Raw genomic sequence first — 14,300 nt, forward strand, 5'->3', positions numbered from 1 at the left:
CATATCTCATTCTTGGTGTCACAGATGTATCTAAAAACAAAACTGAATGACTTCTTTAAAGCTGATTGTCCATTATCCCAAATGAAAATGAATCTGTTTTCAGCTGTATCTTAAGTCTTTAAAGTCTTTTGCATTAAATAATGTTTTTGTATCCAAAAGCTTTTAGACTTTTTGCAAGACCACTACATGTGACATCCCTTTGTGGTAACTGCATTTCCAGCATAAACTAAAAGTACCTATCTACTTTTTAGACAATTTCTCTGCTGACACATACCATTGGTACATCATCTTATAAAAGTTCTCTTTCAAGTAGGAGCTAAGCGTAAATTTCAGCCATTGTGTCCACATCTTTTTCCATTAATCCATTAGTACATCATGTCCAACATTTCTGGCCCATACAGTCTTTAACTTGCTCTTCCTCACTCTAAATGTTCAATAACAGTTTTTACATTTTAGTGCTAATGTGACTGTCATTCATATATAATTCTTTTTCAAATTTAGACACTGAACACTCAAAATCAAAAGATTTTTTTTATCAACCTTAAATCTCTCTTGGATTTGTAAGTATGTGAACCAGTTACAGGTATATAGATCCAAGTAGGCAGCCGTGTTGATCTGAAGTAGTAGAACAAAATAGGAGTCGATTGCACCTTTAAGACCAACTTAGTTTTAATCAGAACATAAGCTTTCGTGTGCATGCAGACTTCTTCATTCCTCGTCTGAAGAAGTGTGCATGCACCCAAAAGCATATGTTCAGAATAAAACTGAATTGGTCTTAAAGGTGAAATCGACTCCTATTTTGTTCAGTTACAGGTATGACTTTCATTCTTCACTAGATTTTAATTTGTATTCAGCTTGCCAAAATTCTAACACATCCTGGTATATTAACCATTTATATGAACCAGTTGTCCTTTTTCTAAAATATGCTTCTTGTGAGGATAAGATGATGATAGATGATATTGGATTTATATCCCGCCCTCCACTCCGAACAGTCTCAGAGCGGCTCACAATCTCCTTTACCTTCCTCCCCCACAACAGCCACCCTGTGAGGTGGGTGGGGCTGGAAAGGGCTCTCACAGCAGCTGCCCTTTCAAGGACAACCTCTGCCAGAGCTATGGCTGACCCAAGGCCATGCTAGCAGGTGCAAGTGGAGGAGTGGGGAATCAAACCCAGTTCTCCCAGATAAGAGTCCGCACACTTAACCACTGCACCAAACTGGCTCTTTGTATAATAGCATTTTCATACAAAGTCTAAGTTTATACTTGTACTTCTTTCACACTCTCAAAATGGAATGTCTAAAGTAATAGTAAATTCCACATTGGCTCCATGCCATCCATATCTCAGATCAAATCCTTCCAGTTGTTTTTATTTTCAGTTGTATTTCCAAAACTCTTAATCTGATCATTTCTATGAATTCTCCATTTTGTGTCTTCTTTGATGGGAGAGGAAATAACCTCTCCATTTGAATCTTTTCCCACAGTCCCTGCATTTATATTTTTTCTCTCCAGTATGGGCTGCATAATGTCCTGTCAGCCGTGTGCCACTAGAGAAGCTCTTTCCACACTTCAGGCATTTAAACAGTTTATCTTTTGTGTGAGTTCTGTTGTGTATGTTCAGTTCTGAACTGCTCCTACAACCCTTTCCACATTCCATACATTTATACGGCCTCTCCCCTGTGTGGATTCTTCGATGTGTATTAAGGCTTGAACCCTGATTGAAGCTTTTCCCACAATCCAGGCATTTATATGGCTTCTCCCCTGTGTGGATCCTTTCGTGCAATTTCAGGAACGTGTTGAGACGGAAGCTCTTTCCACACTGCAGGCATTTACATGGTTTCTCTCTTGTGTGAGTTCTGTTGTGCATGCTAAGTTCTGAACTGCTCCTAAAACCCTTTCCACATTCCTCACATTTATAGGGCCTCTCGCCTGTGTGGATTCTTTGATGTGTATTAAGGCTTGAGCTCTGATTGAAGCTTTTCCCACAATATAGGCAATTATACGGCCTCTCCCTTGTGTGGATTCTTGCATGTGATCTAAGGGTCGTACTGATACGGAAACTCTTTCCACACTCCAAGCATTTATATGGCTTTTCTCCCGTGTGGACACTCCGGTGCACCTTCAGGTGTGAGCTCTGACTGAAGCCTTTCCCACACTCCTGGCATTTGTAGGGTTTCTGTCCAGAATGAATCCTTCGATGGGAAATAAGGTGTGGGCTCTGAGCAAAGCGTTTCCCGCACACTGTGCACAGGTAGGGTTTCTCCCCAGAGTGAGTTCTCTGATGTAAAGTGAGGGCTGAGCTCCAACTGAAGGTCTTTCCACACTCCAGGCACTCATACGGCTTCTCCTTTGAGTGGAACCTCTGATGGGAGTTGAGGGCTGTGCTCCATCTGAAGGTCTTTCCGCACTCCAGGCACTCATACGGCTTCTCCTTTTTGTGGATTCTCTGATGGGAAGTGAGGCTTGTACTGACAGTGAAGGTCTTTCCACACAGCAAGCATTTGTATGGCTTCTCCCCTGAGTGGATTCTCTGATGCACGGTGAGGTTTGAACTCCAGCGGAAGCTCTTCCCGCATTCCAAGCACTTATACGGTTTCTTCTTTGAATGGATCCTCTGATGCAAAGTCAGAGTGCTGTTACACCTGAATCTCTTGCCGCACTCCGAGCACTGGCATGGTTTTTGTCCTACAAGGGTTCTTCGACAGGAAGTATGCCTTTTGCTAAGACTGAAGCTGTTTTCGCACTCGGAACTCTCTGACAGATCCTCCTTCATATGGATTCTCTGATGAGAAGTGAGGCGTACGAGTCTGCTGAAGCCTTTCCCACATTCGGAGCATTTGTAGGTTTCATCCCCTTCATGGGTTCTCTGATGGGAAGAAAAGTTGGATTCACATATCAATATTTCTCTGCTTTCAGAACGTTTATTCCTTCTCTTTCCTTTGTGACATTCTACTTGGGATGGATTTTCAAGGAGGGTGCCAATCTGGAAAACTAAAGACGGATTCCTTGACTTCTTCACATTGATTTCTTCTGGCCTCTTTGATTGATCTGGATTCCTGGAAAGCTCTTCCTCGACTTCATGGCTGGTCGTTTCAAAAGAGACCACACACCACTTGCTGTAATTCTCTTCATCCTGCCCGTTACCTGGTGGAACAAAGACTTTTCATTAGAAGGGGAAATAAGCCTATAACAGGGGTGGCCAAACTTGCTTAACTAAGAGCCACATAGAATAGACTTCAGATGTTTGAGAGCTGCAAAACATGAATGTCAGATGTTTTGAGAGTCACAAGACAGGAAGGAAGGAAGATGGGAGAGGAAGGAAGAGATGGAAAGAAAGCAACTTTAACTTTGAATGCATTCTCCAAGCCACAGGTTGGCTTGGCTTGGAGGAGTGATTTAAAGAGAGAAATGCCTTCTCCAGGCTGGCCAATGGGGTGAGGTGGGGGATTTCGAGAGGTGGGGGGTTTCACAACATGTATGAAAGAGCCACATGTGGCTCCCGAGCCACAGTTTGGCCACCCTGGGTCTATAACCTGCATCACAACAGAGCTAACTTTTCTGCAGAGTTAAGAAAGACCAAGTTCTTTTCTCCATTTTAATTTGGTTTCTAAACTTGCAAATGGGATACAGGCAACTTCGTCGCTCCTCGTCAAAGTTTTTAATCAGAAGAGTTCACTGCTTCCCTGTGGTTACTTTTAACACTCTTCAACAGCTTTTGACAAAGCAACCCAATGATACTGAAGTATAAATATACAACATATATTTAGACCAAAGGCTTTCGCATGAATGGTTTGATTTATTGTCTTTTTCTTAATATGAACATCTCACGGATAGTGCAGAAGACAGGTTTATCAGAGAACAGAGTTCAGCACCACAGAAGACACCCACACAAAGAAGAGGGCAGAGGTCCACAGCGGCTGGTGCTCACCTTTAAATACCTCTATAGTTTGGAACTAACAGCCCTGAAGGCCTTCCACGGCCCTATGAACCTACCTGACCACTATGGACATCTTTCAATCTAGGGTTGGGCCTTCTTAGTTGTGGCAACTGAAACCCTCTCCCTGGGGAGACTCCCCTGTCCCCTTATGAAACCATCTTCCACCAATGGGTGAAGACGGGGAGAGCGGGGGTGGGGGCGGTGAAAACAGGTGGCAAGGAGAGCGGGGGTGGTGAAAACGGGTGGCGAGAGCAGTGGGAAGAGCAGGGGAGGCAAAAACGGGGTGGCGAGAGCAGTGGGGAGAGCAGGGGAAGCAAAAACCAGAAGTGAGGAGAGCGGGGGTGGCAAGAGCAGTGGGGAGAGCAGGGGAGCAAAAACGGGCCGTGAGGAGAGCAGGAGAGGCAAAAACAGGGTGGCAAGAGCAGCAGGGAGAGCAGGGGAAGCAAAAACAAATGGCAGGGAGAGTGGAAGAGGCAAAAACGGGTGGCGGAGAGAGCAGGGGAGGCAAGGAGCAGCGAGAGCAGCAGGGAGAGCAGGGGAAGCAAAAAATGGGCAGTGGAAGAGCAGGAGAGGCAAAAACGGGTGGCAGGGAGAGCAGGGGAGGCAAAAACAGGTGGTGGAGAGAGCAGGGGAGGCAAAAACAGGTGGTGGAGAGAGCAGGGGAGGCAAAAATGGGGTGGTGAGAGCAGCGGGGAGAGCAGGAGAAGCAAAAACGGGTGGCAGGGAAAGCAGGGGAGGCAAAAACGGGTGGCGGAGAGAACAGGGGAGGCAAAAACAGGGTGGCGAGAACAGAGGGGAGAGCGGGGGAAGCAAAAACAGGTGGGGGGAAGAGCAGTGGCAGTGAGAGCAGCGGGGAAAGGAGGAGCCACACAAGTGGAAGGGGGGTTTGGGTGGAGCGACGGGCCTGCGCATCACACTCACCTGCTGTGCTCTCCTCTTCTTCAAGGTCCAGGGGAAATGGTACTTCACTTTCCTGAAGCCAGGAGATGAGGCCAGGCTTGGGAATTGCTTTGGAGGAAACAAACAGACTAGTTACTACAAAAGAATTTCAGGCCTTCCTGCATCATCCATCATATGTTCACCTTATAAATGATCATAAGAGGGAAGAAACAGGTGAGCAGGTAACAGAAACCACCACAGCGTCCTGAAAGCATCCATCTTCAGGTAGGTCTACAGTTCATGAAACTTAGAGAGACACAGGAATCCCATTCTGGTGGGCCAAGGGCAGCCATGTTTCTTTTAACTCATTCCTCTCTCAACCTCCCAACTGAGAGGCTAATCCTCTTCCTTCTCCCTCAAAGGGTTCTCTTCTCTCCAAAAGAGAGATGTTCCACTGTCTTTGAAGCCTTCCTGGAGCAAATGTTCTCTTCACTGCTAGGAAAGGAAAGGTCTCCTGTGCAAGCACCAGTCATTTTCAACTCTGGGGTGACATTGCTTTCACAATATTTTCATGGCAGATTTTTTATGGGGTGGTTTGCCATTGCCTTCCCCAGTCATCTACATTTTCCTCCCAGCAAGCTGGGTACTCATTTTACCGACCTCAGAAGTATGGAAGGCTGAGTCAACCTGGAGCCGGCTACCTGAAAACCCAAATTCCGCCAGGGATCAAACTCAGGCCGTGAGCAGAGCTTAAGACTGCAGTACTGCAGCTTTAACACTCTGTGCCATGGGGCTCTCTCTTCACTGCTAACCAAAGTCTAAATTAGAATCAGGGCCTATTTATTGGCAGATGTTTATTTATTTCTGTAAATTTCTTTCTTTCTGTAAATTTATAGTCCGCCCTTTCCCATAGTGGGCTCAGGGCGGATTCCAACATGATAAAACGCTTAAAAACCAACAATACAACAATCAAATAAGTAAACAATAGAACGGTCAAACAGTTAAAACAAATTAAGAAATTAAAACAGTTAAGCCATTAGCTCAGAATTAACTTAAGGAAGCATGGATGGTACGGACACATAAATTCACAGCTTAGGTGTCCAAAAGATGTCAACTGTATTGGTCCAATTTTTAGCAGTCAAGATGTGACTTCCTCTCCCTGCCCCCACAGCAAGGATTATCTGGACCTTGTGATGCCCTCCCCCACAAAGGAGCACTCTTTGGAAGGATGGACTGTTCTGGAGATTAACAGTCTGTAAGTAAAGGCCCTCTGGTCCTTTTATACCAGGGGTGTCAAACATGCAGTTCGGGGGCTGAATTAGGCCCCCGGAGGGCTCCTATCAGTCCCTTGAGTAACTGGTGCTTGTCTGCTTCCTTCTCCCTCCCTCTTGCTTCCTTCTGCATCACAGCTTGCTTTGCCAGGCTCTCTCAGTCCCACAGCAGAGCTACTGCGACAGGCCTCTCTTCTTTCTATTGGCTGAGGCTCCTCCCCTTCCTGGTCCCCTGGGGAAGGAAGGAAAGAGCCAGAGCTTCCTTTGCCCAGTTCCCTGGATCCCATGGGAGAGATACAAAGAAAGCACCTTTAAGACCAATGAGTACTACCGTAATACTTTAAGCATGTTTTATTTTAGTTTAAAAAAAAAAAAAAAACTTTAATCTTTAAAAAAAATCTTTGTCTGTGTCCTTTGTAAAGTTTATATCTCCGCTACCTGCCATTACATTTTATGGCACACGTGGCCCGGCCCAACAGGGTCTCATTTATGTCAGAGCCGGCCCTCATAACAAATGAGTTCGACACCCCTGTTTTATACTAAGCAATAGCCTCAAGATTAAAAGGAAACAAAGCAAAGCATGTCTCGAGTTGCCATAAATGGTATGACCCGAAAAGCCAAGAACACCTCAGGACCAACCCAACGGCACATAACAGCAAGTGTTCAAGTTCACTCTTCCAACAGGAAGGAAGCAACATCAACAAAAATTAAAGAGAGAGAGAGAAAAGCCAGTAATTTTTTAAGACCTTCCAGGGTTCCCTCTAAGCTGATAGATCCAAGTGGGCAGCCGTGTTGGTCTGAAGCAACAGAACAAAGCAGTAGACGTTTCACCTTTAAGACCAAGTAAGTTTTATTCAGAATGTAAGCTTTCATATGCTCTAAGCAGACTTCATCAGACAAAATTGGAATGGCAAGCCATCTTTGAATACAGAGAAAGTGGGCAGTGAGCTGGTATGCAGAGTCACGGGAATGTTGATGAAAAGAATCACAAATTGGGGTCTGTGTTTGTTTGTTAGTAACGTTAACTGGGCTGTAACAACAGTGGAGGGTGATAAAAAGGAGACATGTCATAGGTGTGAAGTGCCATAAATCTGGGTGTCATTCTGGCTTCGTTAGTTGTGGGTTTAAATGGAAGGCATTAGTATCTCAAGAGGTTATAACATCAGATAGTTTGCCATTAGAAAAAAAGAATACATTAAAATATAGTGGAACATGGGTTAGTATATGTAACAAGATATCCATATCCCTTATTTGAGTATATCAATACAAAAAACCAGAATATTCTAATACACTGTTCTAAAAGAGAAATACATTCTAGTTTGCCATTAGAAAAAAAGGGTGCCTTAAAATATCGTGGGTGGTGGGTTAGTACATGTAATGAGATAAAAGCCCATATCCCTTATTTGAGTATATCAATACAAAAAAATGGGGGGGGGGGTTTTAGCCTCTGGCTCACGCATTTTTGTCTTTGCTCAGGAAAAATGGCCCCAGAGCAAAGTAATTTATGCAGTAGCTCAGAATTTTATTGCCAGCAGCTCACAACTTTATTCCAGTATCTCACAGAGTAGAATTCCCATTCACAAGACTCCATAGCTTAGAGGGGACACCACCAGTTTATGGTGGATTTTCTAGCAGGCAAATAAGAATCAGGTTTCAAGGTTGCACAGACCTCAGGCCATAAAACTAAGAGGAGATATAACAATTAAGAGTTTATATCACAGGGCCCCTTCCCCCTCAATGTTGATAATTTGCCTCTGAACTAGCGAAAATCTACGTATTTATTTATTTATTTATTTATTACTTTACATTTATATCCCGCCCTCTCCGCAAGCGGACTCAGGGCGGTAGGAAACCTATCGTTTCTATAAGGCAGGGATGGCCAAACTTGCTTAAATTAAGAGCCACACAGAATAAAAGTCAGATGTTTGAGAGCCACAAGGAAGGAAGGAAGGAAGGAAGGAAGGAAGGAAGGAAGGAAGGAAGGAAGGAAGGAAGGAAGGAAGGAAGGAAGGAAGGAAGGAAGGAAGGAAGGAAGGAAGGAAGGAAGGAAGGAAAATAGATGGAGGAGGGGGGAGGAGGGAGGGAGGTAGAAAGAAAGCAACTTTAATTTTAAATGCATTATCCAAGCTGCCAGCTGACTTGGCTTAGAGAAGTGATTTAAAGTGACAAATGCCTTCTCCAAGACAGCTGATGGGGCAGTGGGGGCTTCAAGAGCCACACAATATGTGTGAAAGAGCCACAATTTGGCCACCCCTGCTATAAGGTTTTCCCTAGAGACTATCCTAAGACTCCTTGAGTATAGGCAGAAGAAGCCTTATTGATAGGCTGTTAATTCTTTTCAACTCTTTTAGAGTGAGAAAGTTTATATGGGACCCATAGAATCCTTGAATCTAGGGCCTGGCCCTTTGGCTGCTATCTTATGAGAAGACTAGGACATGAGGAGAACGAGAGCCTGATTTCACCATCTGTCGCAAACACCAGTTCCAACCGATATACTGCCAGGATTGCAATTACATTCGTTATCCATTTCAGGGGGATGCCCAACTCTTGTTGCTATTAAAATGTAATTTGGGGAGTCAAAAAATGCTGTTGGTCAAGGCAAAAACCTCGTGGCAGAGCGAGCCTAATTCAGGGCCACCTGCAGCAGACAGGAGGGCATTTGGGTAAAGAAATAGGGCTACGTTGTAACAGAACAATCCAGGACAGGGGTGGCCAAACTGTGCCTCAGGAGCCACATGTGGCTCTTTCACACACATTGTGTGGCTCTCAAGCCCCCACCACCCCGTCAGTCAGCTCAGAGAAGGCATTTGTCTCTTTAAATCACATTTCCAAGCCAAATCAGCTGGCAGCTTGGAGAATGCATTTAAAGTTGCTTTCTTTCCACTTCTCCCTCCCCCACTATTTGCCTGCCTGCCTTCCTGCTCTTAAACATCTGACGTTCAAGTCTTGAATCTCTCAGCCACCTTACATTTATGCTATGCGGCTCTTACATCAAGCAAGTTGGGTTCCCCCCCCATCCAGGAAGACATTTCAACAGAAAGGACACACCTGTGGACTATATGGCTGGTGGTGAAAAACATCACCAAGTCACAGCTGACTTACGTCAACCCTGCAGGGTTTTTAAGGAAAGAGACATTTAGAGGTGGTTGCCCATTGCCTGCCTCTGCATAGCAACCCGGGACTACCTTGGTGGTCTCCTATCCAACCACTGTCTGTTTATATCTTCCTGTCACTGCATTTATTTCTACTTAAGGAATACTATTTCTGGCAATGTCTGTCTTGCCGTTTTTAATATTAATCTTTGTTTCAGATTTCTGCTGAACCATTACTAGTATTATAATAATAACAGCATGCCATGAAGCTGCAAGCTACCCTCAGTGAGCCCAGGACAGTGGGGTTTCCAAGTCAAGAGCGGAGCAGAGGTGAGGTTGTCATTGCCTTCCTCTGTGCAGAGACCCTGGTCTTCCCAGTGACCTCCCTTTTATGTCGCTTTTTGGCTTTCTCTTCATGCTATTGATTGTACTGACTTACACTGTAATCTGCCTTGAGTCTCAATGAGAAAGGCAGACAATAAAAGACAGAAACCAGGGCTTTTTTTCGTAGCAGGAACTCCTTTGCATATTAGGCTACACTCCCCTGATGTAGCCAATCCTCCACGAGCCAGTTTGGTGCAGTAGTTACATGTGCGGACTCTTATCTGGGAGAAACGGGTTTGATACCCCACTCCTCCACTTACAGCTGCTGGAATGGCCTTGGGTTAGCCATAGCTCTGGCAGAGGTTATCCTTGAAAGGGCAGCTGCTGTGAGAGCCCTCTCAGCCCCACCCACCTCCCAGAGTGTCTGTTGTGGGGGGAGAAGTTATAGGATATTGTAAGCCGCTCTGAGTCTCTGATTCAGAGAGAAGGGTGGGGTATAAATCTTCAGTCGTCGTCTTCTTTGCAGTAGGCCCTGTAAGAAGAGCCCTGTAAGCTCTTGGAGGATTCGCTACATCAGGAAGGTGTGGCCTAATATGCAAAGGAGTTTCTGCTACAAAAAAAAAACCCTGACAGGAAAAAAAAGCAACAGTGGCAAAATTAACACCTTCCACATCAATCAAGCAAGAGAAAAAGGAGCCTTACCCAGAGACGCCACATTCCTATAATTCTCCAGCATGACTTCTTTATACAAAGCTCTCTGGCCAGGATTCAGCAGTGCCCACTCGGCCTTGGTGAAACGCACGGCCACCTCCTCGAAGGAAACCGGACACTGAAAAAGAAGGAAAGTGCTTTTTTCTCACAACGGAGCTCACAGGTAATCCACCCGCTCCTGCCCAAAGATGCTTTTGCTCACAAGACAGAAAAAAAAGGAACACGTGAGGCAGCACTTTCAACACAGAAAAAAAGAACACACAAAGCATCCTTGTACTGAATCACCCACTCTCCTGTCAAGGTCACTACAGTCCAACCAGCAGAGGCCCTCTAAAGACTCACACTGGGATGGAACCTGGGGTCTTCCACGTGCCAAGCAGATGCTCTACCACTGAGCCATGGCCCCTCCTCCAGCAACAGCAGATATTAAGACAGGAACCCCTGAAGGTGCTGTCTACTGAGTCAGACCTTTGCTGGATCCTTGTAAGCACCTTTACATTATTTTAAATGCAATGACTGTTTGTCCATCAACATCAGAATTATCTATACCAGGAGTGGCCAACGGTAGCTCTCCAGATGTTTTTTGCCTACAACTCCTATCAGCCCCAGCAAGCATGGCCAATGGCTGGGAGTTGTAGGCAAAAAACATCTGGAGAGCTACCGTTGGCCACCCCTGATCTATACTGATCAGCAGCAGCTCTCCAGGATCTTGGGAGAGGACTTTCACATTTCCTCTTACCTGATCCTTTTCATAACTGGAGATGACAAAGACTGAACCTGGGACCTTCAGCATGGCAAGCAGGCACTCTGCCTCTGAGTGCCGGATTAAGCCCTGCAGTGCTGGATTAAGCCCTGTGGAGGCCCCTAGGCAGTCAAAATCTTGGGAAGGGAGAGGGGGCACTCGCAAATTATCTCAGAGTCGTAGCACCCGCCCTGCCACCCACAGTCCCCACTGCAGCCTGCAGACACCTTCTCAAAAGCCCCTTTGACAAAGCTGCAGGGGAGAGGTAAAGAGAGGTAAACTTGGTGACGACACCAGCAGCAGCCACACCAGGCAAGTTGGGCAAAGAGTGGCTCAGGGTAGGCTGGAAGGGCTGCAAGCAGGGGGTTAACTGAGGGGGGAAGCTGGCCTAGGGCCCCTAAAGGCATGGGGGCCCATAGGCCAGTTCCTACTTGGCCTAATTGTTAATCCAGCCATGGACCCTCCTCCACACCCAGACCCTTCATCTGAGGTTCATGTTACCCCAAGAGGGAGTTCTACCTTCAAGGAATACTTGACGCACCATAGAAAAACAAGGAAACCTGCCTGGGGAATTTACAGGCATCTCACCTTTTCATTTATGCAAGAAAGTTCAGTGGACCACTTGGCCTCCTGAACAGACTGCTGTGTTATCTTGCAGTTATCCTAAAGCCATGGAAATACATGTTATTTATTTATTTTATTTAAGCATACTAGGCCCTTTTTCTTTCTTTCAGCCTTCCTGGAGGAAAAGGAGGTACCAAACTTCTCTTCAAATGACACTTCACAGGTGAGCCATCCCTTACCTCAGCTGGCTGCATCTTAAATGTTTCCACTCCACCTCAGCGGGGAGATGTTCTGGAACCCGGCTCTGATGCTCTTCCACTACCTGTAGGGAGATACATTTATCTTGAGTGGTTTACTCCATTTAGACCCCCTCTTTCTCCTCAGAGGGGACCAAAAGTGGCTTAAATTGTTTTCCTCTCCTTCATTCTTTCCTCACAACCCGCCTGTGAGGTAGATCAAACAGAGACCAGGCAACTGGCCCACAGTTCCATGACTGAGAGGACTTTTGAACATCCTAGATCCTAGTCAGAAGAAGCTCTGCTAACTGCACTGGCTGTAATAGCTCAGGGAAATTCTTAAACTCTCTTTCATTTTAAATGAAGAGATAGTTCCACTCTCACAGTCTGTGCTGCCTTCCTCCTCAATGGGGACTTGTAAACAGCTTCCATTGTTCTCCTCCTCTCCATTTTATACTCACAACCCTGTAAAGCAGGCCAAACTGAGTGTGCTTGACTTAACTACTTCACCAGCTTTAGACCTTCTCAAAGAGAAAAATTATCATGTACGATAATTACCTTAAAAGCGAGTCATGTTCTGCACCTCAGACAGGCCCTGAATCTCACAGTGCTGATAACTTCCGTCGGTGAATGCCAAAACAGTTCCATATTTAGCTCCCTCAGCATGTTCTCCAGCTCTGTGTCTGTGTCCAAAGCAGGGATGGTCACACCCACAGAACCTGTTGGCTTTCCATGACTGCCAAAGAGCAAGTCACCCTGGAAGAGAGACACAAACAACCTGTGAGGTGATTCACACAACAGTATCATTTGAAGCAAAGTAGTTTCTAGAAGAGAAGAGACCAGGAATAACTAATAAAGTTTGTGGCAGGCAGGACCTTTTTTTCTTTTCTTTTCTTTTTTAGCAGGAATGAACAGGAATGCAGTTCTGGCTGGCTTGACATCAGGGGGTGTGACCTAAAATGCAAATGAGTTCCTGCAGGGATTTTTCTACCAAAAAAAAGCCCTGGTGGCAAACAAGAGCTTTTTCTGAGTGCAGATACCTGAATTTTCCAGATACCTGAAGAAATGAGCAGTGACTCACAAAAGCTCATACCCTATCACGAAGTTTGTTAGTCTTTAAGGTGCTACTCTGGATTCTTGCTATTTTTTACTCCTAAAAGGGAAAGACAAATTTAAAAAAATAAAAAAAAATTATTTAAAAATTAAATTGCTCACAATTACAGGGGAAGGCGATGGCAAACCACCCCGTAAAAAGTCTGCCGTGAAAACGATGTGAAAGCTAGGCACCCCAGAGTCGGAAATGACTGGTGCTTGCACAGGGGACTACCTTTATCTTTTTAAAACAGTCACAGTTATTTACAGTTGCATACACATTACCCATAAAATCACTGCTTTCTACAAATTTCTGGAACTCAATGGAGGATGAGGGAAATCATATTCACACTGAATAATGCATTTTGCAGCTGGATTTTTACTGTGTAAGAATAGCAAAAATCCAGCTGCAAAATGTGTTATTTAGGGCAGTGAGAACGCATCCCAAAACTATATACATAGATTCTAAGTGCCTTTTAAAAAAACCCAGCTGCACTCAATTTGCTGCTAATCCATTTACCGTAATTTCTTCCACTAAGCTATATTATGCAAACAGGGAAACAGCACAATTCTTCCTTGAATGGCACTTGATTTGAACGCTCCCCTCTATTTCTATTTCTCTCTTGCTTCAGTTGCCCCCCCCCCCCAAAAAAAGATATAACACCACCATCGCCCCCCACCTCCTCCCTAAACTGCACCTGAAGACTCTGTGATTCCAAACAGGCCTTCTCGATGAAATTTCCAAAGCTCTCCTGTGCACAGATTTCTTGGGGAAGTGGAGAGGCAGGAAGGTGCATCTGCAATTGATGCCCCCCTCCAATTTTTTTTCTTCCTCTCTAGGAATTTAGAACTCACTTTTTTTAACCAATGGAGCATCCGAAACCCCTGCCTCTTTCGGAGGATGAGCCAAATCAGGATTTAACAGCGCTGGCCAGCTGTTTTTTGGAAAAGAAACCAGCAAGGAGTGGGGAAATAACTGTGGGAAACGAACCTGGGATAAGAACATAAGAGAAGCCATGTTGGATCAGGCTAGTGGCCCATCCAGTCCAACACTCTGTGTCACACAGTGGCCAAAAAACCCCCCAAGTGCCATCAAGAGGTCCACCAGTGGGGCTAGAAGCCCTTCCATTGTGCCCCATCCTCCCAAGCACAAGAATACAGAGCATCACTGCCCCAGACAGAGATTTCCAACAATACGCTGTAACTAATAGCCACTGATGGACCTCTGCTCCATATGCTTATCCATTCCCCTCTTGAAGCTGTCTATAAGAACATAAGAGAAGCCATGTTGCAGGCCCAAGTGAGCTAGCAGCAGAAATCCCGCACACCCCTGTCGTTGCAAAATTTGGTGGAAAATGCATTTGAAAGTGGTAGGGGGAAGCAAGGTCCAATTCCCACCTCCCTCCCGGCTTGGAACAGAGTAACATGCGCTGAAAACAGCCCCCCCTTTCTGACA

At 45.4% G+C, this 14,300-nt stretch overlaps 2 protein-coding genes across 9 annotated transcripts in view; both read right to left on the minus strand.

Moving 5' to 3' along the window:
- LOC132571294 (zinc finger protein 501-like) overlaps positions 1 to 14,300 on the minus strand; it is a 169,686-nt gene that overhangs the window by 10,482 nt on the left and 144,904 nt on the right. For 2 of the 8 annotated variants that reach the window (XM_060238069.1, XM_060238067.1), the window contains 2 exons: positions 10,202 to 10,328; positions 4,855 to 4,941 (listed from right to left, as the gene is read on the minus strand). The exons of 1 other annotated variant lie outside the window; for it this stretch is intronic. In XM_060238069.1, the coding sequence (XP_060094052.1) occupies positions 4,855 to 4,941; positions 10,202 to 10,328 (214 nt within the window). Of the gene's footprint in view, positions 1 to 4,854; positions 4,942 to 10,201; positions 10,329 to 11,755; positions 11,959 to 12,310; positions 12,416 to 14,300 lie in introns of those variants that run through there. 5 more of the 8 variants (XM_060238073.1, XM_060238068.1, XM_060238071.1 and 2 more) reach the window with 4 other exon arrangements.
- Positions 1,369 to 3,590, minus strand: LOC132570967 (zinc finger protein 883-like). Its single transcript, XM_060237602.1, has 2 exons — positions 3,551 to 3,590; positions 1,369 to 3,140 (listed from the first exon to the last, which is right to left on the minus strand). Exons 1-2 carry the CDS (start codon positions 3,588 to 3,590, stop codon positions 1,408 to 1,410), a joined length of 1,773 nt encoding a protein of 590 aa, XP_060093585.1. The 3' UTR covers positions 1,369 to 1,407.

The sequence above is a fragment of the Heteronotia binoei genome, chromosome 5, assembly GCF_032191835.1.
Source record: "Heteronotia binoei isolate CCM8104 ecotype False Entrance Well chromosome 5, APGP_CSIRO_Hbin_v1, whole genome shotgun sequence".
In the NCBI taxonomy this organism is placed as follows: domain Eukaryota; kingdom Metazoa; phylum Chordata; class Lepidosauria; order Squamata; family Gekkonidae; genus Heteronotia; species Heteronotia binoei.

Coding starts and splice junctions, on each gene's coding strand:
- LOC132570967 (XM_060237602.1), bottom strand. CDS start 3,590: ATGGAGAAAAGAACTTGGTCTTTCTTAACTCTGCAGAAAA. Junction 3,141..3,550: donor TTTCTTAACTCTGCAGAAAA/GTTAGCTCTGTT, acceptor TTGTTCCACCAG/GTAACGGGCAGGATGAAGAG.